At 40.4% G+C, this 27,978-nt stretch overlaps 1 protein-coding gene across 2 annotated transcripts in view; it reads left to right on the top strand.

Annotated features, from left to right (window-relative positions):
• LOC149319337 (P protein-like) overlaps positions 1–27,978 on the top strand; it is a 197,654-nt gene that overhangs the window by 90,256 nt on the left and 79,420 nt on the right. For both annotated transcript variants that reach the window (XM_089508038.1, XM_089508036.1), the window contains exons 15-17: positions 12,014–12,161; positions 14,339–14,396; positions 16,485–16,593. In XM_089508038.1, coding sequence (XP_089364164.1) covers positions 12,014–12,161; positions 14,339–14,396; positions 16,485–16,593 — 315 coding nt within the window. The remainder of the gene's footprint in view (positions 1–12,013; positions 12,162–14,338; positions 14,397–16,484; positions 16,594–27,978) is intronic.

Raw genomic sequence — 27,978 nt, 5'->3', positions numbered from 1 at the left:
TGGCATTAGACATTTTCTGGGGGGGAAAAGAAATTATTCAAAACAGTGTAGTCATCTATACATCAATGCTATATTTAATGAGCCAGAATGGTTAAATATATTCTGAAAACAAGCATACTGAGGCTCAAATTAGCCTTGTCATCTGTCGTGCTCTCTTGCCTACCATCATCAGATTCAGCAGTTCTCATAATTATTAAATGGCATTTTCTCCTACAATCAAGCAGCAGCTACATCATGATGAAACCAATCAGTATCTGCTCAATAAATGCACATGCGAAAGTACAAGTTCTATTAACATTTTCTGTGAAATGGGATGAGAGAGGTGATCAAAGAACATACCATTAAAAGGGAGTTGGAATCATTTGGCTTTAGAAGTGTAGTAACAGAATGTGTGCAAGATGTCTTAATGGGTCTTTTCAATCTCTAATTGCTGTGGTTTTGTGGTAACCTTCAATAGGATTGTTTGAAGCAGCTGTTTCAATCAACTCAGTGCCTGCTATGTTGCCCTCTCATTACCAATCAAACAAGCGCTGAGGGTATATATTTTTAAAAAAGTGCCAGTTTACTATTCTCTGTTGCTTTGGTTTTCTTGCTTGTCATATCCTTATCGTATGTTGCTATTCATCTGTTGAAATTAGAAAGGAATCACAAGACTAATCTTTCTAATGTAATGGGGCTGTTGATGCTCTGTAGGGATGTTCATATGGATCCCAGCTCTAAAGAAGTTAGTTGTTCATTCAAAGTCCCCCCACTAACTGTTATAGAGTATTCCATTGTTTTTGTAGGTACCTAGCCTGTGGGTGGCATTTCTATAATCTTTATTTGTTTTAAGTATTTATTCAACTTACACTCCACCTTTCTTTCAGCATGGGGACCAAAGAGGATCTAATACTGTTTCCTTCTTTCCCAATCCAAGAATTTTAATATGTACATATGATAAAAACCAACAACACATTAATTTCTTATTTGATTTTATGCCCCACCCTTCAGTCCCTGAGATTGTCCACAGTGGTTGACAGATTAAATCACATATAAATACAAATGTAAAAACAACAACAACAATACATTAACATTAAAAACAAACACAGGGCACCTAGCAGTAGAAGCAAGAAAACTGGAAGAATATATAGATCCTTGCATTATTTGCATAATAGTAATGACTGGTAAGGTCTCTGCGGAGGGAATTCTACCATGTGGGAAACATTTCCATGGCGGATCCTTTACCATACAGGAATTCCAAAATACTTCAAAATTCAAAATTATCCACATGGGTGGCTGAGATATGACACATTTGCTTTCTGATGGTTCAGTGTACACAAACGTTTTATGCACAAAATAATTTAAATATTATGTATAAAATTACCTTCAGGCTATGTGTATAAGGTTTGTATGAAATATAAATGAATTTCAGGTTTAGACTTGAGCCCATCATCAAGATAATGTTAATATATATATATATATATATATATATATATATATGGCAGTATTCCAAAGTCAAGAGGAAAAAAAATCAAAACACCTGCCTCCCAAGCATTTCAGTTAAAGGAGACACAACCTGTATCTCAGCTTGTAAAGTCAGTAGGTCATTCTACACTGATCTTCTCATTCAGACAGGGATATATAGAGGCCTTTCTATCTAGATGGAAAGGAAGGAAGAGCAAAGCTTACACAGTGATGGAGTATGGATCTTGATGAATGACTATTTACAGGCCTAGAGAAATGTCTTTCCATATCTTTAGACAGTCCTTTTATATGATAGCTTTGCCCACTGCAATCTAAAAAAAGATATCAAGAATAATGTTTTAATTAAGCTATGTATTATTTGAAGGAATAAGTAAAATTCAGGATACTGAGCTGCTGGATCAGCCCCTTCTCTAGCACAGAATGAAGCAGGGAGAATGATTATACAGAATATAGTTGGACTTCTTGTTAAAGAGGAAGAGGTAGAGAAAGAGGATGAACAAGAGAGCTGGGAATTACTCTGTGAGGCATGTACTTTCAAGTATTACAGCAACAAAGCCCTTGCTGGTATCTCTTGTGCGTGTTGGAAACTAACAGGCTAGGGGAAGCAAATTGAAGAGACAATGAGAACAATAATGAAAAACACTGAAACTCTGGGATGAAGAGAAGCTTGTGCAATTGATAGACATAAATAAGCAGGACTGGTCCAAGATGGTCTACTGCTTGAGGTAAAGCAGAAAATTGCATCATTACAGGTCGAGATACCCAAAGGCAGCCAAGTTATTTTGGCACATGAAGTAGAAAATCTCAGCAACACAATATCTAGTCTCTGGCAATAAAAATGCAATGACTACAGGTTAGATTAACTAACAATAACTGCCTTTTAATGGCAACTTCAAACCTGCTAACTGAGGTGGCCACCTAATGTTAAGGACTAATGTTAAGAGCAGCCTTGTAAATGAGATAGGCCTCTTGTCTCCAGAGTAAAGAAAAATTGACATTAGATTCCAGGGACAGGCAACAATGCCCAAAGGACACTCTTTCTATGCCATGTAACACACACACACACACACACACACACACACACACACACACACACACCCCAACAAAGGGGAGTATTATAGCAGTTTGTAAATATCTGAAAGGTTATAATGCAAAAGGTGGACCAGACTTTGTACCTTTTCACCCTTCAAGATTATAGTGCTGTGTTTCATTTTTATTGCCAAGGTAACATCCTATAGAATACTGGGATCTGAAGTTTAGGGAGGAGTACTTTGACTTCTCTGCCAGAGTTCTTGTGCCTCAGCAAACTACCAATTCCAGGATTCCATAGGTTTCAGACATAGTACTTAAAATGGAATAATAGTGTTTTAAGCATGTAGTGTGAAAGGGGCTTGTTCCCTGTTGTTCTGGATGCTGAGATTGGAATCAATCAGTGGCACAGGAAGAAAACAGATTTTGACTAAACTTTTATGAGAAATATCCTAATGACTCAATGTCTTCATTAGTGGAACAGATGCCTCTGGAATATGGTGAGCTCTCATTCTCTCTGGAGGTATTGAAGCAGAAATTGGATGCCAGTCTACCAGGGAAGTTGTGGTTGCATCCTGTACTCTAGTATCTGTATTTAGCAGAGCATTAGATTAGATAACTTCCCGCGTCCCTTCCAAATCTAAGATATTCTGTCTGGCTATAAATACAAACAAGGTGTTTAGCAGAATAAGGAGTTTAAAGTCCTTATTCTGCTAAAATGACTCTTGAACTTTATTTGCATTGCATAGCATATGAGAATTCTGCTGAAATGAATGAGGTTCACCAGATAGGGGGGAAAAGGAGCCTTCTTTATCTTGATATCCCCAACATTGGTTTCAAACATTTTGGGACATTTTTGAGAGCTTATTTGGAGTTAGATGCCATCTATACACTATCCTATACAGGTCTCCCTTTAAATCAGTGCACAAAGTAAATTTTATATCAATCAATCAAATTTTATTGCTTTTGACCAAAGGTCATTGCACAGCACAACAATACAACAATGCATATAACAATATAATTTTATACCTTTAGACCACATTTCCCTCATACATCCATATGAACAATAAGCCCAAAATTTTGAGCCCACCTTATCATGTAATCTTCTGTCTCTAGTTTCAGAAGCCATTTATACACTGTTAAAATTACATGGTCATCATCTTTATGCAACTATAAATAAAACTCATTTTCTTTAACCTCTGTGATTATATTTTTCTTCACTCTGTCCTTAAGTTGCATATAAGCAAACCAATTAGATCTTTCCCTTCCATAAGAATAGTCTTGATTTAAATTTCCAGCTGTCTTGCTCAAATTACAGAAGATTATCGCAGAGCAATAATCTCTGATTTTTAAGCCATTCTTTCTTTTTCTTTTCTTTTCTTTTTTTTTTTAAGAAGGGCTTCTTGTGGTTAGGTGACTCATGTTATCTCAGGAGTCTCTGTACTTGTCAAAGAGCTTTTCTAAAACAATGATTTTTAAATTCAGCACATGCCTTGAGTTTATCATACCAAAGACAATCATGCCAACCAAATCTTAAAGTATGGCCTTTGAGTTCCAAGAGGACTACATCTCTAAGCAATAACCATTTTTTCAACTATATGAAACGAACAGACCTTATTCAATACAATTTTATGTTAGGGCTAAGCTGTCATTTTCCTTAGCATCATACAGTGTTTGAAATTTTACTTTGGATTTCTTTGCTTGCCCGATAAATCTGTAAATCCCTTTCTGCCAGTGCAGAAAAGGTATTCTGTTTTTTATAATGGGATTATTGAAGACTTTCTGAAAGATAGGAAATCATTTATAGATTTTTTTTGAGCAGTAAGAAATCTAACAATGCAATAATCTGTGGTTTTGTTTTTTAGTAATTTCAGTAGGATTTAGTTGGATCTGAAATGGTAGAATTACACACACACACCAGGATTGTGTGATTAGAGCTATTGTGTAATAGTTATTTGTCTTTTTTCTTTTACTTTTTTCTTTCTGTCTTTAATTTTCTGAATGTGTATCACTTTGATTATAAATTAGATGGTTTATGTTAAAATTAACAAAAAATAAAAAAAAATTAATGAGGTTCAAATAAATGTTCTGATTTCCCAAATGAACGTTCTTGTTAGTTCATCTGACGTATGCAGCTTTGCATTAGTCTAGAAATCTGAGAAGCTGATGCTAGCCTAGTTCCCAGTGCCTTTTAACTTCCTACAGTTTTCAGCTGCCTTTGTGAACAGATAATGATTTAGTCTCGTCTGCACATCTTTTTTTTCCTCTGTGATGTTTTCAAATTCCATGAGGGGTACATAGTCATTTTATGGAAGACAACCTGTCTTTTGCAAAAGGACAGCACAAAACCATTTGGGATTTTTCAAACTTTATCCTAATTCTGTCATAGATAAAAGTAATAAGACAGATGGGGACATATAAAAACCCACTGGGTAAAAGATGAGAAGTAGGTTCAGTAATAATCATGCCACATTCCACCTTGAAACCTGAGGGCCAGATGAGGATTATAACTTGCACAACATGTTTCTCTGGGCTCTCTGGGTATTTCTTGGCACTGATAAGGGCTTATGATTATGGGAAACCAAGTGACTTCAAACTCAACAGTTGTTTATTATAAGCTACTGAAAGGCAAACCATGAGTGGCTTTTGGTAACTTTTATATGGCAACCCTTTCAGCAACTTAACAAAATAAGTGGCCCTGGTACAGTTGCACAGACCCAGGATGGTCCTAGTCTTTGAGTACTTACAGTAGGCCCCAACTTTTCATGCAGGTTTGTCTGCCAAAATGAAAACTTTCACTTCTATTCTTCTTCTGGGACTGTCTTTTGAAGAGATAATATACAACAAGGATGACAGTGAATATTTTACTTATTATATTTAATCCCTCCTGTTTTGAAAAAAATATTGCTCACAATAGCTGAGAGACAGCTAAAAGCAATTTAGGGAAGCAGGGGAGAGAGGCCTTCTTCATATCCCTTTTTGTGTAAGAGAACAGAGTTTCACTACCATTGGTAGTGACATCCCACTTTAATAATACCTTCGGCCCTCCTTATACACAGATTTTTTATACACGGATTCAAGCATCCACGGTTTGAAAATGTTAAAAAAAAAGTATAAATTTCAATTATCAAACCTTGATTTTTCCATTTTCTATAAGGGACCTTATTTTGCTATGTTATTATATTTAATGGGACTTGAGCATACACAGATTTTGTTCTCCATGGGGGATCTTGGAACCAAACCCCAGCATATAACAAGGGTCTACTGTATGGTCACTATGGTGATTAGCACTAGGTATATGAGATACTGCTTCATTCTTTGTTATACAGATGTTAAAATGTAAAGTTTTTTCCCCTTCAGATGGAAAGAATTGCTAATTGATGCATTTATAATTGTTACTTTTTTAAAAAAAAATGTGTAATAAAGAAAGTGGGCATTTTCATTGTTATTTATTATTGCTAGTAATAAACACAGGAATCCTATTCACTCCTATTTGGGATTAAGGTCAAAAGGACCATGCGGTGGCACAATGGGGTCACATCGACTCCATGCATCTGGCCCTGATCCAGGCTGCTGAAAAGGAGAGATTTTTACCGCTCCTTTTTGGCTTGGTTCTTTTCCGATGATGCAGGTCTGGAGTGGTTTCCCGCCACATTCAGGGTGTGCATCATCTAAACACTATGCCCCGAACGTGGGGCAAAACTGCATCATTTCGCCCATCTGTTTTGGGCCTAAGCTTCATTGAACAATGTGGGGTTTATTTCTGAGTAAACATACCTCAGACTGTACACCAAAATTGTGTTTTGGATGCATGATTTCTTGGCTCATTTCACTTGGATGCCTTGCTTTTTGGTTGGATGTTCATTTAAAACCAAGTTCCTTAGTATTACTATAGTATAGGCTATATTGTGACAAATATTACTTTTCCTTCCTTTAGATTAGTATTATACAAAATCATTAAAAATGAATCAATTTTTTATTTAAAAAGGAAATATTATATTTGAAAGGCCACCACAATCATAGGGAATTCCTTGCATCTTTGGTTAAAGATCTTCAGATAACAAGAGTGGAAAGTAATTTTACTTGCGATCATCTCAGGGATGAGCCATTAATAGCATAGGACAGTGATGCCGAACCTTTTCAGGTCTGCGTGCCGGGGCAGGGCTTCAGACCTCCAGGAGGGGGCTGCATGCTGGGGGGTGGGGCTTCCATCCTTTGGAGGTGGGGCTTCTGGGGTGGGACTTTCCCCCCGCCATTTCCCGACCTCCAGCTGTCTCTGAGAGACAGCTAGAAGCTGGGAAAATTTAGGGGGGTGACAGGAGTGCGCCTGCCCTTCCTACCCTTCCCTTGTCCTCCAACTGTCTCTCAGAGACAGCTGGGGGCCATAAGGGCTAGTGGGGGAGAGGAGCAATGGGCCCGTGATGTCAACCCACTGCCCCTTGGGCTTTGCCAGTGCTGAGGTGTCTTTCCAGGGACACCTCAGGATTAACAAGGCCTTGCAGGGAGGAGGAGGAGGCGTCGTCCCATGACCTCTTCTCCTGTCCTTGGGGCTTTGCCTGTCCTCAGGTGTCCCTTGAAGGACATCTCAGGTCTGGAAAAGCCTCATGGGGAGGAGAAGGCATTGGCCCATGGCCCCTGCTTCCCTTCTGTGGGGCTTTGCCAATCTTGAGGTGTCCCTTGAAGGACACCTCAGGACTAGCAAGGCCTTGCGAGGAGGAGTAGGAGGCATCACTCTGCGGCCTCTGCTTCCTTCTGTGGGGGCTTTGCCTGTCCTGAGGTGTCCCTCAAAGGACACCTCAAGTCTGGCAAAGCCTTGTGGGGAGAAGGAGGCCGTCGCCCCACAGCTCCTGCTTCCCTCTGTGCGGCTTTGCTAGTGATGAGGTGTCCTTGAAAGGACATCTCAGGTCTGACAAAGACTCGTGGGGAGGAGGAGGTGTCGCCCCGCAGCCCCTGCTCTTCTCCTTAGGCTTTGCTGGTCTTGAGGTGTCCCTCGAGGGTCTAGAAATGGCTAGACCTTCCATCTCAAGAACTGAGTGCAGTTGGTGCACAGGTTTTAAATGTGCAAAAGCACTTCTGGCCATTACAGAAATTTGTGCCTCCAAGTTCAAACCTGAGTCCAGGACGACACCTAAACTGTGAGCCTGTGTCTTCAGGGGAAATGTAAATACATCCAACACAGGCTGAATCCCTATTCCCCGATCTGCCTTTGGACTGATCAAGAGCAGCCCTGTATTGTCTGGATTAAATTTCAATTTGTTTGCCCTCATCCAGTCCATACTGATGACATACTCTGGTTTATGACTATGATAGTTTCCTTGGATTGGAGTCAAAAGGAGGAGTAGAGTTGGATGTCATCCACATATTGATGGCAGCACACCCCAAAACTCAAAATGATCTCTCTAGTGGTTTCATGTAAATATCAAACAGCATGGAGGACAGAACCAAGCCCTGGGGTCATTGCAGGATAATGGCCAGGGTGGCAAACAGTCATCCTTTAGCACTGCCTTTTGAATTTGCCTTTCCAAGAAAGGTTGAAGCCATTGCAAAACAATATCCCTGCTCCCAATCCTAGAGAAGCAACCCAGAAGGATACCATGATTGATGATACTGAAAACTGCTGAGAGGCTCAGCAGAGCCAACAGGGATGTACTCCTCCTGTCTACTTTCCTGTGTAGGCCATCCACCAAGGTGACAAAAGCTGTCTCTCTCCCATAACCATGCCTGAAAACAGATTGAAATTATCTAGATAATTTGTTTCATCCAGAAATCCCTGTAGTTGGTTTCGTGGGGTTCATGTTTAGGTAACCATAAGTTGAAAATGTTTTGAAGGCACACAACTAGGAATGAACAAATTTATCTGTACCACTTGTGTTCTTCATATTCCAGTTTTCCAGATGGGAGCAAATTCTCACTGAAAGCAAACAGAAGCAAAATTCTCAGCCAGCCTAATATATTCATATTTGCATTTCTGGTGTGAACTCTGCAGGAACATCCAAATCTCACCAAAGTTCCACATAAATTAGTAATAACAGGAAAATGCATAGGAGCTTTCTTAAGCATTTTGCTACATGTGTGAAAAATGAGTGTGTAGAACAATAGGACACCCAGCTCAAAGAATGTACACCTGTCCCTCCATATTCACTAGAGTTAGGAGCACAAGACCCCTGTGAATATGGAAAAAATGCAAATAACAAAAACACCATGTTTTTAACCTGAGAGGACACCTCTCTAGGAATTTATAGGTCCTCCAATGAAACTCTGTGGTCAATGTCAGACAGACACTGACCATAGAACTGCATTGGAGGAGCTACAAATGCCTAGTAGAGTATTCTCTCTAGGAATCTCTAGGTTTTTCAGTGCAACTTTTAGTTAAAGTTGACCATAGAGTTGCACTGGAGGACCTAGATATTCCAAGAGAGAACATAGTAATCAAATCCGTGAATAATCAAATCAGCAAATATCAAAGCAGCAAATATGGAGGGATGAGTGTACAACTATTTTATTTGAAAAGTACATTCCTGTGATTTCCAATTTAGTCAACACATACTAAAAATTATACAAGAGGTTGTTTGTGCAAACTGTTATTGATTACAGAAATATAGTTTATGTCCTGAAGAAACTTCATTACAGTACTTGCAAATGTCTGTGAAATATTCATTCCTTGGGTTATTATTGGAATCATTTTTGAATGTTCCTTTTTAAAGCAGTCTCACTTCTTAATAGGCTATCAAGTATATCATGTTTAAATGGCTGGTTGCATCAATCATTCCTTTCTTGACCCCAGTGGTCATTTAATTGCACTCCTTTTTTTTATTGGAGTAAAAAATATACACCCACTCTTGAGAAAGAGTATAATGAATTGCAGAGAGATTTCTTTTTTCTCTAGATAGTTGTCAAAGCGTAAGCTTATACTTTAATGAAAAATGTTGCTAACTTGATTTTGGAAATGTTGTGACCTAGAAGCCTGACACTCTGAGTTACAATGTCTTGGTAGGGAATAAATGGGAATTATTTTGATAGGCTTCAAGGTTGATGCAATTTTCTTAGCTACAAATTACATTGTCAGGGTTTTAGTTGAGTGAAGAACAGTAATTTGTGATTTTGAACTTGCTCTGCTGATGATATAAAAGGACATTAAATTGCTATTGTGCAAATAAGTGATTGGGAGGGAAATAGATGTTGAAATAGGCTGCTTTTGTCTGTAGTTATGGCATACTTTCCAGCTGGGATCAGAGGTCCCTGGTAGTAGGGATCAGATGCACAACAGGGAAGCAGGCCCCTGAATCCAAATAGAGAAAGGTTATTGTATTACTGAAACAGTTTTGGATTTTTATAAGAACAGAAAAATGCAAGGCTTGGAAGCATTCCACATGTGTAGGTGGATGACTATGTGGGGGGTTTGACATATGATTTATTTACTTTTTTTTTTTTTTTGGTCAAGGACCACTATTTCTTCACTCCAGAACATATGAATGTGGGATAATGTTAGGTTTAGCCATAAGAAACCAAGACTCATATTCACAATAAGCCACAAAGTTCACTCAATAACTTTGAACAAATTACTTTTTGTGCTTCACAGAGCTGTTGTGAGGCTAAATAAGCAAAGTATTGTATAAATAATAAATAACCATAATAGTAATTATTATTGTCAAAAATAATTTCCAGTTTACTGATTTGAACAACAGTGATGGAGTTCTAAGATGGGGCTATTAAAATTTCTTGAAATTCTAAACTACAAACCATAATGATAATTATATTTCCCAACATTTACAACATCCATGTACATGAGTGTTTGCTAGTCAGTTATTACAGTTGATATCATCTTACAGAAACAATTTATGTTGATGTGGGCTGCTAATTTGAGCAAAGACTTAACTCTATGCAGTTAAAAGTTCTGTAATGTCAAAGGTAACAAATTTCTTTTGAAAGCAAACAACTTTTTATCAATTACTTTTAATTTCTGTGCGTATGTATAGATTTTATCTGGGATCAGATCAGACCAGACATTTTCCAATTTGTTTGATACCAAGAACAGTATGAGCTACTTTAACTGCCATGGCACCATCCTACAGAATCTTGGGCACCAGCAGATAAAGCTAAAGACCTTGTAAAACTGTCAGGGTGGAGCTAGAGCACTTAAAGTGGTGCCAAACTGCATTATTTTTACAGTGCAGATGCACCCTATGTTTCATGCCAGTCAAGCTGATGCAGTTAGGATTAGTTGAAAGGAAACAGCTTGAAAAATGCTGACACTGTATATCACCATCTCTTTATATTTTAGACTATATTCAACCTGAGCTTCTAATACTAGTAAAAGTAATTAGCGCCAAACAAATCAAAACAAAAACAGACATCCTTTCTCCATGATGGATAGGTTTCAGAGTCTAAGCGGTGTAACTGAAGTAATTTTTACAAAATCAAAATTCAAGTCAAACAGTTAAATACCTCCATATTATATTGACAATGGGATTACATTTGATGTTTAACTAAGAAGAAATCCACATTAGACTAAATTGTCCATTAATCTTTTATACATCAGAATGATCAGGTGCCAAGAGAGAAAAAGAAGGATTTAAATGTTGAATAAGATTTCAGACTCTCAGTACTCTCTAGGTAAAGTAATTACACAAATTGACGTAGCGAGGAATAATGGTTCCATGAATATTTAACCCATCTGAGATTAAGAATTAACTATCTGTATGAGCAGAATGCTTGTCATGGCACATTAGTGCTTAAATGCTCTAATCTGTAGTGCAAGACCACAGTCACACTCCACCTCTTCCCACTTTAGAAGTTTTTTGCATGGTACAAGGGACTTTCTGCATGCATGATCTGTGACACAGACCCTGGACAAGTGTCTGGTAACAGTATGAAAAATAGAAAAAAGACTGACAAAAGTACCTGAGAAAGCAGAACCTGTGCTTATCCTTTTGATTTCCAATTTTAATGAATCTCTAACAAGCAAACTAACCAATTGTGGATGAACTGAGGTGTGTTCGTTCTTCCACATTGTCTCAGTCTTGATCGTACAAAACCTCTTTCTTCTGCTCTTAATGAAGGTTCAAGGCTCTTTACACAAATGTTGGCAGTTTGTACAGCACCACTACAAGTGAAATGATGGATTTGCCTCTAGTGATCATACTAGAGTTGGCATGAAGCTGGTGCTAGATAAGAATTGTGCCTGCTGTGATCTTGTCTCAATTTCTGCTCACCCATCCAAAATGATCAGCAACTATGGATGTATAGTTTGTACACACACATACACAGGCTGTGGTCACAATTACCATTAAACTATTCTTTAGTATTACAAGGAAATTCCCCATAAAAATCCTAAAAGCGTTACTGCAAGGTTAGTACAAGATGTATAAATCCCTTAGTGAATAATATGAGCCACTACACACTTTAGTTCAAGTAGTTCAAATTTGGACTGAAGATGTTGTATGTATGATTTGTTTTTGTGATTAGGGAAAGTGGTCTCATGTGCCAGGCTTCTTCGCTAAATAATTTTATTTCTTCTTAGAACTGAAACATGAAATCCATGTTTGGAGACTGACAGCACAGCGAATTAATCCTGCCAGCAGAGAAGAGACAGCTGTAAAGTGCCTCTTAATGCAAAAAGTTCTTACTTTGGAGCTCTTGCTGAAGAAAAAACTCAAAACCTTCCATAGGTAGGGCTTATGACAACTTATGACAACTTTGTTTTTTTCAAAAAAACAGTAATCTAGCCAACTCTCAGGTGATTGTGTTTATCAAAACATTGGGAATCAAGTTTTATCTAGTAGTTGGACTCCATTAGAAGAAAGTATCCCCCCCCCCCCGCTTCCACCCCACATGCGCCCTCTGTGTCTGGAAAAGATGAGAGAAAGTTGCAGAGGGGAAGGCAAGAAGTGGAAGTCCACTCATAGAATATTGGTTCTACCATACATCCTTTAAAAAAGATGAATACTTTCAAATTTAATGTAGGAATCGGGGAAACATTTATATTCAGTTATATGGGTATGCTGAAGTTGCATACCCATATAACTCAGTGGTAAAACTAGGTTCATGCCAGCGTCATGCAGTGAGTTCAATTAGGGGATTCCTTTCTTACTACATTATTAACATCCTGTAGAATCTTTGGATTTATGTCTTTTTTGTTTTTGTTTTACTGAAGAGAATTTTGTTTTTCTGAAAAGAGAAAAAAATATCCCATGAAATGGAGTGCTTTTCATCCTGTCTCATGTTTTATTTTCCCAAAACCCTGTCTAGGGAAGCAAATACTGTATATACTCATGTATACGTCTAGAAATTTTAATAAAAAAACTGACTCAAAAAGCCTGGGTTGACCTATCCAGGGGTCAATGTAAATACTGTACTTTAACTCTTATCAAAAAGGGAACCATGCCCTGGTGAAAGGTAAGAGCTTAATCTGTTCTCAAAGCACCTAAAAGAAGCATCAACCCCCTCTACTATTCCATCCATCCAGCCTTTAAGATGAGCACAAACAGTTATGCTTATCAAAATTTTTAAAGATCTTTAGCATCATTTTCCTTTGCTCCATCCTTTACATCCTTTGTTACATGCTGCTAAGTTTACCCTCAACTTATCCACGGGTCATATCAAAATCTATAATTTTAGCCCCAAAACCTGCCCTCGACTTATACATGAGATCGACTTATACTCGAGTATATACAGTATATGCTCTCTGCTCCATACACCATGCTCCTGAGTATGCTAGGAACCATTTTGCAACTATGAGATACATTGCATTTAGTTTTGTGTAGTAAAATGTCCCCTGAATTGTGCATATTTCTTTGAGGTGTTACATGAGGGCCCAACTGGACATATCAGATACAAACCTGTGGGTGGCAACACAAAGCTCATAGGTTATGGTGTACCTACCACACAAAAGTAAAACCTGAGGCTTTGAAGTGTTTTTAGAAAGGGATAAGAGTTATACACCTTGATGGCTATGGAGATTATTGCATTGCCTTTGCTCTTGCAGTCCATGCTGGAGTTTATCACATTGCCTTAACTCCCTTGATAGATGAGGGATTTAAGTTTAAGAAGGTGGATCTTAAAGCATTTCACCGTCACTGGACAGTACACACCCCAGATGCAACCCAGGCTTCTGCCTCAGCTTTTCAAGAATGGGAAAATCCCGTTCTTGAAAAGATGCGAAGCCTGGTTGCATACGAGCGGCATACTGTCTGGTGATGGGGAAGTGTGATAAGATCCACCTTCTTAAAGTTACATCTGTTGTCTATTGAGGGAGTTAGGCAATGTGATAAACTCCTATAAGATACATAGTTGTGTAGACAGTAGCATAATATAGTGTGCCTGCGCCATGCACAGATGCATTTTACGCGGCTTCCAGTTTACGCGGAAGCTGTGCAGGGAGAAAAACAATGGCGTGCATGCCTGTGGCACGTGCGAGCTGTACTGCCACATGCATGCGCCCCATTATCTCCTATGGGGCTAGAGCACAGGCAGATTTCCCCTTACGGGGGGATCCTGAACAGAAAGGGCCCACTGTACTCATGAGACATAAAACATAGTAAAATAATAATGATCAATATGCACTGAAAACTTCCCATTAACTTGGGATATTCTGGTAAGTGAAACTCCCTTTTTTACAGACAGGATAAAATGATCTAAGGCTGAGCCTTATTAAAACCATATCGGCTTATAATGAAGTAACTAGGTTTAATTTTGATAAGCTTTCATTAAGCACAAACAAGTATAGAGTTGCTGCTTTTGTAATTCATAGCAAAATAGGTGGTTGTATTATTATTCTGTGACAGTTTTGAAAAACCTTCTCTTTTTTCTTTTGGTGTGAAACTCTATATGTGGATTTTTCATTCAGACAAATCTCACAAGAAGATAAAAATTGGGAAACAAATATTCAGGAGCTCCAGAAAAAGGTAAATGAATTGTTTTCATTTTTTTCTGAGGTATTCTCCCCACTGTATTTTATGATTAATTACTTCTGTGGAATATCAATTACACCGAGTTTTATAACACCAACTAAAATCTTCATTGTCTCTCTCAGTGTTTGAAAGAAACATGAAATGGGGGAGGGGGGAATTATATCTTCAAGAACTTTGTTCTTTACAGATTAATAAATGCGAAACACCTCTATTGTGCTTTTATAGCATAAATCTATGCTAACTCATCACATTTCTGCCAAATACTGATATTGTACTATCATCCATGTCTGCCAATGTTCAATGGGCAATCCACATTGGCACATTGGCTGCTTCTTCTGCACCAGTAAATAAAGTAGTACATTGAAGGCACACATGACCCAAATAGGTACACATGACCCAAGAATGTGTAATTGCATCACTGGAATCCTGGGACTTTATCACAACAGCCTGATGTCCTGTCAAAATCATTAGTTTAAGAATGAATGCCTACCAGCTTGGTATAATTTCTTATCACACCTTCATCCACAATAGCACTTTGTTGATCCATGATTGCACAATCCTGTTTTCTGCAGTGCCAAATGTCACCTTCCAGGAGGAAGGGTAGGAACAAGTGATTGTAGCTGCTGATTGCCTCCCAAAGCTGGCTCTTGTGTGAAGGTGTTGGCCATTGCAATCACTACTCCACCCCCCTCCTGTAGTGTGGGGCTGCTTATGAATGTGCACACTGCAGCCAGCTTCAGGAAGATGATGGCTGCTGCAATTGGTGTGAGGGGGAAAGGCGGGAGAGAAGCAGATATACCCAGTAGAACTGAGAAGTAGAACTGCCATGGAAGGGATCTATTATGTGAAGGTAGTAATGGAACAGTAGTGATATTGAGACATATAAGAGTATGAAAGTATGTGAAAGTTGAATATCTGAGATGTGTAATTTGCAGTGAATATAAGCAATGGAAAATTATTACTGGATGTTGCTTCTTACACAGTCCACTGCACATGCCATCTGTAGTAGGATGGTCATATGTGATGTGACCTATTTGTGAATTTCACATATCCTCCTACATAGAAGGATGTATATGGGGTTATGAGAGTGGACCAGTAAAGTAAGTAGTGTATGTGGCTTCAAGTTGCCTGGGTTTTCACTGAAATATAGCCTACACCACCTGGTTTCACTTCCAAGTATTAACCAGACCTGAACTTGCTTAGCTTAGGAGATCACATGGGATCTGGTGCCTTCAGGATATTTAGGTGGGTCAATAAAATAAGGGCTCTGTTAAAGATTAGAGACTATGGACTATGTGATCTCAGACTATGAAAATGTTGTCTCATGTACATAAATGTTAATTTATAGTAGAAATTGTATTTGAGCATTACTCCTCCAGATATAATTAGAAAAAATTGAATGAATGTGTTTGTTTTCAAGCCCTTTAATTAATACATATACAGTTTACTTTTATTTGTGTAACTAAATTTAAAATACAGTCGCCCCTCCTAATGCGTGGATCTGGGATCTGCACCCTTGAATATATGCAGAGGGGCAACCTCTGCTGCTTGGAGTGGTACATGCACCCTTGCCGCACTCACAGGGGCATGCTCCATTCAAGCCTATGGGGCTTGAATAAGTGTGAGCCTCCATTTTCATGGGGCGGTGGTGGTGGAACGGATCCCCCACAAAAATGGAGGGGCAACTGTACTGTATTGTATGTACACCTCAGGTGTTCCCTCTACCATTTTAATGAGCCCTCCATATAGCATTAAAATATTGTTCAGCTCTTAGATTAGCATGCTGGTTTGAAAGTACAGTGGGCCCTAGGTATCCACTGGGGTTTGATTCCAGGACCCCCCTGGATAACAAAATCTGTGGATGCTCAAGTCCCATTTAAATACAATGGGAGTAAAATGGTGTCCCTTATATAAAATGGCAAAATCAAGGTTTGTTTTTGAAATTTATATATTTTAAAAATATTTTTCAAACTGTGGATACTTGAATCTGTGGTTAAAATCCATGGACACAGAGGACCGACTATATAAATCTGTAGAGTATTTCTCACTTAACACAGTTTATCTATTCTTTTCTCTCAACAGCACCGAATAACAGACAAGATGCTTCTTATCAAATGCCTGACTGTTTTAGGATTTGTTATCCTCATGTTCTTTCTCAATTCATTTGTTCCAGGAATTCATTTAGATCTTGGTAAGCTAGCTCTGTCTTCTGTCTTTGCTGGAAGAACGGAAAAGCTGCATTTGAATGTACAGTTTTTTGCATGCATTCTTTCTCAGCTGTTTCTTTTTCTTTATTATGCACTTGCAAAACTTTGTGCAATGATTTTATTTTCTGGAGAATAATTACACACTTGCAACTGTGGAGTTATAAAGAAAGGAGATGTCCTCCCTCCAGAATTCTCTGTCCTTATTGTTGAGAGCAATGTAATCTGAAATATACATATGAAATGTGATCCCCTGATGCCACTAGAACCACTACTGCTACTTTAAAAAGGGAAGGAAAGAAGGAGACAAAGAAGGAAGGAAGGTAGGTAGGTAGGTATATTTCTCCATATGCACTGGAAACTGAAGGGCATTTTTAAGATTCATTGTCTAAATCATGCCTGATGTTGTACAAAGGAGCAAGACTATAACAGTGCAATTTTGTGTATGCTTCCTTAGTTGTAACTCTCACTATGTTCAGTGAAACTTACTCTCAAAAAAGTTTAGGATTATACTTACACTAGTTTGTGAAAAGGCTGGATTCTCAGCCTAAAAAAGCCTAGTGGGAAAAGCATGGCAGAATTGCCCTGATATCCCCCACTGGCTGCAGGGGCATTTTGAATAATAATAAAAAAAGAAATTAGGATGTGGGTGTGTGCCATGGAAATGGCATTTGGGGCCTGTGTGGCCCACAGGTGGGACTTTACCCCTTCTGGATTACACCCTCAACATTATGGAATCATCATACAGTGGTGAAGTGGTGGCAGAGTCAGCAAAATAGTTCCTTCTTTTGACAGAATTGAAACAGGCTGGAGGGGTGTGTGTCATACTAATCTGGGTCAGAAATATGGTATTATGCCAACCATGTACCTATCCATGCTACTAAAATCATAGGAGGTCATCACATGGGGAAAATTGGAAGTTTAAAAGAGTCAGAACCCATGATTATCCAGCGTATTAGGCACAATTGTGTGAATGGGTTTCACACGATGTGCACAAACTGCTTAGAATCCATCAAGAAAGTGACATGAACCAGGAAATAAGCATTTTTGGTAAAATATCAGAAAAGTATCATTTCCATTTCATTCATGAAGTCACTTTTTTTGCACAGTTGCTGTAGTGTGAAAGCTACTTGCAGTTTTTGTGTTTGTTGCCAGATTTCCTGTGGTTCTTTGGAGCGAGTTTACTTCCGGTGGCATGGAATAAGTAAAATAAGTACCCGCTCTTCTTCATAGCCACAGCTCTTAATACAAAGAGCTGATGCAAGGACAGAAACAGAGAGAGAGAGAGAGAGAATGAATGTTTGCTTGCTTCAAAATGATTGTCTGAGTCCCTGTGCACTCCTGTGTGTGTGTCTTGCTTCAGCTGCAGCGATCCCCAAACTATCAGCTTTAAGGGATTTTGGATTTCAGCTCCAAGAAACCCAGGCTATTGGCCAACATGACTGAGGCTTCTGGGAGCTGAAGTTCAAAATCCCTTAAAGGGCACAGTTTGGGGATCACTTCATCCTTCCCTCCTAGCCAGCGCTCTTAAAGAAACAGCTGTTGAGGGAGAGACAGGGACAGAGTAAGCGAGACAGAGAAAATACTGAGCTCCCCTTCACTCTTTCCTGTGTATGTCTGTCTGTCTCCAGCTTCAGCCCCCATAGCCAGGGTTCTTAAAGGAACAACTGCTGAGAGAAGGCAAGGACACATACACATTTGATCGCCTTTTCGGGATGCACATAATAATAATAATAATAATAATAATAATAATAATAATAATAATAATAATAAAATTTATTTGTATTCCCCCCCCTCTGAGAACAATCGGGGTGGCTAACAAGTTAAAAATACAAAACATATCAAATCCCTAGTACCCTCCCCCCCTTAAAAAGGTATTAAATCTAATAGAGAATTAAAACCATACAAGTTAAAACTGACCCAAGGGTCAAACAACATAACAATAATCAATGGAAGCGGCGGTATCTATTTATAGGAATTTCCTGAGGCTGGGTTCTCTATTCTGGAAATGCCTGCCAGAAGAGATTCATCTTAACAGCCTTTTTAAAGCTATCTAAGGATGTGAGCAGATGGATCTCATCCGGCAGGCCGTTCCACAGTCTGGGGGTGACGATGGAAAATGCCCTCTGGGAGGTAGCCGAAAGCCTAGATGTTTGTGGCTGAAGTAGGCCTCTCCCAGAGGACCGGAGTAAGCGGGGAGGATTATAGGGGAGAAGGTGGTCCTGAAGATAGTTTGGACATGCTTTATCATTATCGGGATGGAGGCACATTTGGTCCTGTCATGTGAAAACCATTTGCGTATTTGCGCACAAGTGCAGATTGATCTCAGATTCTGCACAGGATAACAGTGCTTTGCATGTGAAAACCATTTGTGCAATTGTGAGTTAATAATGGGTTCTTACCATTTTAACTTTCAATTTCCCCCCCATGTGATCAGACCCATAGCTAGGCTGGGGCAACTAGGGCCCCCAGCCAAAATGGCCCCCAAAGAGAATACAAGAAATATATATAGTGCCCCTGAATGTTCTTTCTGCTCCAGGGGCCCTACAGACATAGCTATGGGCCTGCATGTGATAAACTCCATAGAGCTGGAAGAAACCACAAGAGCCATCCAGCCCAAGCCATGCCATCTGGAAAGACACAATCAAAGCACTCCTGACATATGGCTATCCGGCCTCTGTTTAAAAACTTTCAAAGGAGAAAACTTCATCACTATTTGATCCAGCATGTTCCACTGTTGGAAAGCTCTTACTGTCAGGAAGTTCCTCCTAATGTGTAGGTGGTTTTCCTGTAGTTTGTATTCATTGCTCTGTGTCCTAGTCTTTGGTTTGCTCCAGCTTCAATGTGACATCCCTTCAAATATTTAAACAGGGCTTTTGTTCAGGCTAAGCATACCAGTTCCCTAAGCCACTCCTGATAGGGCATGGTTTCCAGACATTTCACCATTTTGGTTGCCCTCCATTTTGCTTTTCAAGTTTGCATGTTAAATATATGCCCTCAGAACTATGAGATGTCTTTATTTTATTTAATCTGACATCCAGTTTCTTCAGCAAAATATGTTATTGACAAAGTGTTCTATTAGGAGTGTGTTGAATTGCTGATTAGGAGATCCTTGTTTGATTGTAATTTCTTTGGAAACTAGTTGGTATATTTATTGACTCATTTGCATAAATTGTAAGAATTCCTGAAGAAATCCACCAGAGAAATTAAACACTTTAATTGCTCAGGGCAGCTACAGGGCCCTTATGGTAGCACTTCCTCTCCCTTAAACAAATGACATTGAATGTATTATGCAAATCACAGGGGGTATTGTGTCTTAATATATAAACAAATAACACCTAGGAAAATGGCAAGATTTGCACATGTAATTCCTCTTTATTTTTTTGCTCGCTGATGCTGAAGTAGTCATGCAAGACTGCTAGCTTTGGTAGCAATTTCCATGGTTAAATGAGTGAACATAACAGGCTAGTAGCTGAGTAGCCATGTGTGACCTTTGCTTGGAGCACTGTCTAGCCGTGATAAAGTGTTTACATTACTCTGGGGAGTCTCACATGCTCAAGTACAAATTACTTATGAAGTTTCAAAATATGGTGTAGCAAGAGCTGTAGCCACACTTGTCCTGATCCGCATCTATATTTTATGAACTAGAATCTAAATTTTATGACATTGTGCATGTGTTTACCTGCTTTGAATAACTTGAAAGTGGACTATATAGTCCAGGGGTTGGCAACCCCTGGCCCGCAGGCCTCATCCGGCCTGCCAAGCCAGCAGGACCGCCCCCAGCCCGGTCCTACCTCCAATTGCTGCAGGCGGTACCGTGGCGGCAGCGGCGAGGAGGGCGGCCTGCCCTCCTCGCTGCTGCCGCTGCCTACCGGCGGCTTCCTGTAGCCCTGCGCACACCTGCAGGGCCGCGCACAGGGCTAAATAGAAGGAGTTTCTCCTCCTGGGGCTGGCTGGCCAATGGCTGCTGGCAGGGGGCGGGCTGTTGGAGCTCCAGCCTGCCCCCATTGGACAGCCAGCCTCCTGGGCTCCCTGGCATTTCCTTCACCATACTTCTCTCTCTGGAGTGAGGTCTGGCGCAGGAAGGGCCCCTGAGGGAGCCCAGGGCCTGGCAGGGCGCTGTCCTGGGCTCCCTGGGGGCCTTTCCTTCGCCAGACCTCTCTCTCGGGAGGGAGGTCTGGTGCAGGAAGGGCCCCCGAGGGAGCCCAGGGCCTGGCAGGGCACCGTCCTGGGCTCCCTGGGGGCCTTTCCTTCGCCAGACCTCTCTCTCGGAAGGGAGGTCTGGTGCAGGAAGGGCCCCCGAGGGAGCTCAGGGCCTGGCAGGGCGCCGTCCTGGGCTCACTGGGGGCCTTTCCTTTGCCAAACCTCTCTCGGGAGGGAGATCTGGTGCAGGAAGGGCCCCCGAGGGAGCTCAGGGCCTGGCAGGGCGCCGTCCTGGGCTCACTGGGGGCCTTTCCTTCGCCAGACCTCTCTCTCGGAAGGGAGGTCTGGTGCAGGAAGGGCCCCCGAGGGAGCTCAGGGCCTGGCAGGGCGCCGTCCTGGGCTCACTGGGGGCCTTTCCTTTGCCAAACCTCTCTCGGGAGGGAGATCTGGTGCAGGAAGGGCCCCTGAGGGAGCCCAGGGGCCGGCAAAGAGGCGGAGGCCTCCAGCGCTGGCCCTGGAGGGTGGAAGCTCCGCCCCCAGCATGCGGCTCCGCCCCAGAGGGTGGAAGCTCCACCCTGGCATGCGGCCCCGCCCCCGGAGGGTGGAAGCTTCCCCCCGCTTCGGCCCCCCAGTTGTCTAAGGGACAGCAACCCGGCCCCCGGCTCAAAAAGGTTGCCTACCCCTGATATAGTCTATAGAAATGGTAATCTCTTTGAGTCCTGTGGACTCTCCTTGTGATTTGGGGCTGACATGTTCTGCTTGCTGCAGGTATGATGAAGATGCTTTGCTGCAGGATTTTTCAATTTATTCAGGTGCCTGAGAAAGAACAGGATTTCAGCTCACCTTCTTAGCCTTTTACAATGGATCTGAACTGGCCAATGTCTACCTGTTGCACCCTGACCAAAGTCTTGAATAAATGTTATAAAATAGATAAATAAATTAATGAATGCATGTTTCTCCTTTGGCCTCAACTCTCAGGCTCTCCTGCTTTTCAAGCCCTGATCAAGGAGTAGTGGGTCCCCTGAGCCTACAGGTTGATTGATCCCCTTCCCCAAATTTCCAACCATCTCCAAATGCCCTCCTAGCTCAAGACCCTAGCATTGATCCTTAGCACTTGTGGACCAGAAATGGCCACAAGTCTGAACAGAATGTCCAGGCCAGATGGTACAGGCCTGATGGAATCAAACAGCCCCTTTCAAAACTCAAAGCTAAGGAGTTCTTAGCTGAGTTGTAGTCAGAATCAGGGTAGGTCAAGCTGACTACAAAATCCATACTTTGTTTTCTGGAATGAGAACATGAATGGTTTTGAAATTTCATGGACTAACTCCTACTTTCTAGCTCTCCTGACCTATTGGCCAGTTTCTCTGTTGTACGTTCCTTAAGTATGAATGTTTCTGATTCCAGTACTTATCTGCTGGAACTGCTTGAGAATTCCCCTGTTGTTTGCTTCTGAGAAACCTTTGCTTCCTTACATGGAGAAGGAAGATGGGAATAAAACATGGTGGAAGGAGGCAAGATGGCAAAAGTCCTGTTTTGTTCCCAGAAAATGAACAACTTCCTTTTTCTTCATGCATCTGTGCAGTGTGACAGGATTACTGCCACTTTCAAACTCTTCTGGGGTGGGAAGAGGGAAGTGATTTTGATGGTACCTTATTCCTCCCTTCATCCAGATGGAGGAATGGAAGTAGTGTCATGCAAATAGATAAGGAGACAAAATGAAGTGGGAGACATTGTAAGCAGTTCAGGCAGTTTATATAAACTGGGATTGCTGCTGTCAACTCTAGCTAATTTAATCCCTTCTGTTCTCCTTTCCAACTTGTAGGAGCAGAAGTGAGAGGCAGAAGATAATGACCTCAGAATGAGTGAATGACTTTTTCTCTCTGTGTTTGTGTCATAAGCAGCAACCTTTAAATTAACTTATCCTTCATTCAGACTTGCCAAATATTTATTTCCCATAGAATATGATTGCAATTCAATCTTATGCGTATTTACTGTAATCTGAGTTTCATGTAGTTTAGTGATGCTTACTCCCAAGGCAGTGTGTTATATATATTAGAATATACATTAATCATTAAACTGCAGCTTGGTCTAAAAACAGTCCTGTCTAAAACACCTAAGCATTTTCAGTCTCCATCTGTGAGAGAAATGCAGCAAACCAGTGAATAATTCATTATTTTTAGATGATTTCGGAAACTCTGCAGGCCAAAATTTGAAAATGATTTTCATTTTCATTTTCTAAGAACGTAAGCATTTTTCATGGTTTTATGAGATAGAGCCTCAGTACTTTTATTTCCCTCCCACAGCTGCTTTTACCCAGTTTGAGTGTTATGGATCTAGAAGGGTGAGCCCTGGTGGCGCAGCGGTTAAATGCCTGTACTGCAGCCACTCAGTCACAAACCACAAGGTTGTGAATTCAATACCAGCCAGGGGCTCAGGGTCTACTCAGCCTTGCATCCTTCAGAGATTGCTAAAATGAGTTCCCAGCTTGGTGGGGGCAATTGGCTTACACATTGTAAACTGCTTAGGGAGTAGTTAACTGCACTGATAAGCGGTATAGAAATGTACTTGCTATTGCTAAGGGTGTGTGTGTGTGTGTGTTTGTGTGAGTGTGAATTTCCCTGCTGTGGGACTTCTTCTTTACAATGTTCTCCACAAATGAAGTACTGATACCAGCCAGAATTAATCTCACAACACACCCTAGTATGTCTGTTTGGGAGGATTTTAAGAACTATTGCAAATATGTCTTCCTCAGCCCAGGTCTAGGGAATAATAGAAACTTAAGTGGTTTGTATTTTCTTGCCCAAAGCCCAGGAACATAGAACTTAACAAAAAACAAAAAGAAAAAAAATGATGGTTCTAAAAGCACAAATGGTAGGTTAGAAACCACACAGACATGAGGAGACATTTAGTGAAAAAATCCTCAATAATAATAATAATAATAATAATAATAATAATAATAATATTTATTTGTATCCCACCTCTCCCTGTATTGGATCAGTCTATTTTTGGGGAGAAAATGTGGAGATTATTGCACTGAATTTAAAACAACTTATCCCTCACGGGATAAAGTCAAGTTTAATTTTAAAAGGGGTGTTATCGCATGCATCTGCGGCTGGACGAGTGCAACCTGGATGCAACCTGGATCCCAGCTGTGCTTATCCAGTGGCTTTTCAAAAACAGCAAACTCGCGTTTTTGAAAAGCTGCTGGATAAGTGTGGCTGGGATCCGGGCTGCATACGGGTCCCACTCATCCGGCCATGCCTGTATGTGATAACACCCACTTTTAAAATTAAACTTGACTTTATCCTGTCAGGGATAAGTTGCTTTAAATTCAATGCAATAATCTCCAAAGTTAAGGTGGCAATTGCATCCAGACAATTCCAAATATAATGAATAGTCAATCTAATTTACCTGTTACCTACTTGAATAGAGTATTGCATTCTATAGAACATGCAGACATGTGTGGTCTGAGAGGGAGATTTTGGCCTCCAATAAAATGCTAATTTATTTGGAGTGTTGGGCAACCTCTCATTTTTAATGTAACCTGAGTGATTAAAAGCATTGTGAGGACTGATATTGCTTTCCAATAACATGAAATCCTTTATTTTGATGTCAGTCATTCTGGAAAATCAGGAAAAAGAACCTATTTCTGTCATCATTCTGCATTTGAATTATAAAGGAGGTGGCATATTCTAGCTGGTCAAACCTTTAATATTGATCACATTAGATACTCTAGGGGGCATTGTTGAACTGCATCGTAGTGATGTGTCCCACTGGGGAAAAGATTGGTATGAAAGTATGCTGGGAGATAATTCTCAAAGGGAAAGCACTGCAAAGGGGGTGGGGAGAAACATTACTTGCAAAAACTATTTTAATGTTTATTTTTTGTATGTTTTTAATTGGTTTGTTCTTTTAAGTTGTGAGCTGCTTTGAGTCTCAAATTGGGGGGAAAGTGGATACAAATAAATATAATAATGATAATAATAATCATCATCCAGTGTTTTTTATGATGGGTAGATGTGTGCCCTACTTTTTTGTTATTTCTGGAAATCTCGTGTTGTTGCACAAAAATATTGTGTACCAACATGAGCTTTAGAAATATGTTAAACCCATATGTGCATAACATAATGTTTAAAACTATGATGCATTCTTAAACTGGGGAAATAATTTCAGTTTACAGTGATGGTCCCATGATTGCATAGTGGTGGGCTAATCCCAACATTCGTCCTTCTTGGAGCAAACCTCCGGTAGTGAAGGGGACCTGTCAGTCACAACTAACTTAAGTCAATTTTCAACTTGTTTGCTTTTGATAGACCTAAAATTGGTTATTTGTACACTGAGCCAGTGTGGTGTAGTGGTTTGAATATTGGACTATGACTGGAGACCAAGGTTTCAATCCCCTCTGAGCCATGGGAACCCACTAGCTGACCTTGCAAAAGTCACATTCTCTTGGCCTCAGAGGAAGTCAAAGGCAGTCCCTCTTTGAAGAAACTTGTCAAGAAAACCCCATGATAAGTTTGCCTTAGGGTCGCTGTAAGTTGAAAGTGACTTGAAGGCACACAGCAACAACAATGTAGTGTAAGCATGAGGCAAAATGTACAGTGAAGTAAGGCATCATTACACTGTGCTCTATACCTCATGAAAGCTTCTGAAACCCAGACCACAGATATTTACTAATACTGCTTGTGCCCAGTTCTTGATTTACAAAGTTCCATGGGAATATATTAGTGAGAAAGATGGTGCGAAGAGGAATATTAGCAGTTAATAATTCACATAACCATTGAAAATTCAGCATCCCATGAAAAGTTATTTTACAGTCAAAATGTATAAATTCCCCTTCTGTTTGAACTGATGGCTATTATATCCCTGGATAACATGGGAGAAAGCCTTAAAGTCTGTAAAAGATTAAAGGGAGTATATCACTTTTTACATAATGCTGTATATGGAAATAGGATATGAATACTGAATGAACCTGGGGGATTATTCTCTTTGGCAAAAAGCCCTAACCTTCTTTAACCCATGTCAAAGAGGCAGAATCACTACAAGCTTTTACAGAATATTTGACGAAGATCCCTCCCAGACTAACTTTCTCAACTTTAAATAATTTATTTCAAACCTCTTGCCAAACAATCTGGAGAGGGGAACAGAGGCTGGCACAATCTTTCTTTTGATTATTGATCTATTACTGTCGGTATCTTCAAACATCACCTTGGGAAGAAACATTTACATTTAAAATTATAGTGCCGTGTTTAAAACTATAGTGCCAAAGAATGTTTCTGGCATGAAAAGAAGGGCAATTTAAAGAAAATTTTGCTGAGCACTAAATATTTTACAAGCTGTGTGTACCTATGTTTAGTATTGGATACCCTGAATAATTTAGCTTTCCAAATTCTGAGATAGAGACAGCTGGTTTGTATGTTACACATTAGTTCTGTTTGCAAATAATCACTAGTGAGTTGTTGGTTACAATGTAGACCCCTTCCATGTGGGGCAGAGAATCTGAGAGAGTTATCCACAGAGGATGCACACTTACATTTCAGGGGAGTTCAACACAAGATGCTTTTTCCCGGAGTACAGTTATAAAGCCTAGTATTAGCCAACTTTAATGGCTGTCTGAGTTAGTGGCAGCTGGTGTATCTGTGCCTGTGCTTTCAAGTCACCTATTGACTTACGGAAACAACATGAATTTCATAGGTTTTTCTTAGGCAAGGTATACTCAGAGGTAGTTTTGCTAGTTCCTTCATCTAAAATATAGCCTACAGCACCTGGTACTGAAATATAGCCTACAGCACCTGGTACAGCACCTGGTACCCCTCCAAATACTAACTAGGGCTGAGCCCATTTAGTATCCAAGATCAGAAGGGATCTGGTGCTTCTAGGAGCATGCAAGTGAACCTATGGTACATGTGTACTCTCTGGCACATGAAGCCATTTTTGAGGGCACATGGAGAGATGGGAGGGTGGAAGAAGAGTAGAAACAGGCGCACACCTGTTCTTCTTCTTCCCCCCACCCTCCCGGGCCTTCAGCTGTCTCTGGAAGTCCCACACCCAGCACCAGTTAACTCCCAGTGCAAAAACGCCTTTGAGTTTGGGCACTTGGTCTCTAAAACGTTCCCCATCAGTGTTCTAGGATATCAAGGCCCAGTGCCAGCTGATAGCTTCACTCAAATCCCTGAAATATATAATTAGCTCTGCTAAATTTTGAAATAAAACCCAGAGCAGATTCATTGCCCTCTTGTCATGGGACCCAGTAGCTGCCGCTGGCTACAGTAGGCTATCAGACTAAGATTTCTCTAGGCCTGGCTCACAGTAATGAAGAGCAATATAGTTATAGTTTCAGCAAGATTTCGTCTAGCCTGATATCTATGTCAATGTTGTCATTCTCATACCAGCAGGAGAAGAGAAGTTTTGGTCGCTGATGATGTAGAGTACAGGTAAAGGGATTAGGGAGGAACCACAAGGAAAGAGCAGGTACCCTGCAGGTAACACTTGCAGAACAGATAATTTTTGAGTACAAGAGAATTTAAGATTACTACTGAACTCTGAGAGTAAGACAGATGGATAGGGAGGTGGCAGCCTCACAGGAAATCAGTGTGGAATTCATGACGTAGATGACACTGATCTCCACAACTGATCAGGTCCAATAGCCTGGGCACTGACAAGTCCTTCATCAGAGAACTAAGCACTGTGGACAGGGGATAAGAGCCAATGGGAGATGAAATGAACCAGCACGATAGCGCAGGCCACCACAAGACAAAGGTTATTCTATGGCAATGATCAAGCCAGTTTCACTTCTAAAACCTGTGTCAAATTCCAGTTTGAAAGGTTCCATGCATTTAGTGTCATCTAATAAAACCTGAATCTTGGTTACCACCAATGAATCATCTTGTCCAACTGCTTTGAGACGGAGTGACAGTTGTTAACCATTGTTTGACTCACACATTTCCCCCCAAAGGGCTTTCATTAAAGCTGTCAAAATGAACCTTCTTGCAGATTAGAAAGTAGTTTCTTCATTGACCCTGTCTTTTTCTGGGTGACTTAGGCCTTGTCTGGCTGACTAAATGAAAAGAGATGGGCACGCATCGAGAGCACATGTGGCAGTCCCCACTCCTCCAAAAACCTTGTTCATTTCATCAGCTATATGAAGAAAATAGACATCATAATTCTGGTAGAACTGTGGCTTTTAGGGATCCTTTTACATTACATAATTATAGTACTATGATTCCACT

This window comes from Sceloporus occidentalis, unplaced genomic scaffold (genome assembly GCF_023333645.1).
Source record: "Sceloporus occidentalis isolate IW3139 unplaced genomic scaffold, rSceOcc1.0.p SCAF_2, whole genome shotgun sequence".
Taxonomy (NCBI): Eukaryota; Metazoa; Chordata; class Lepidosauria; order Squamata; family Phrynosomatidae; genus Sceloporus; species Sceloporus occidentalis.
This window is presented reverse-complemented; position numbering and strand designations above follow the sequence as displayed.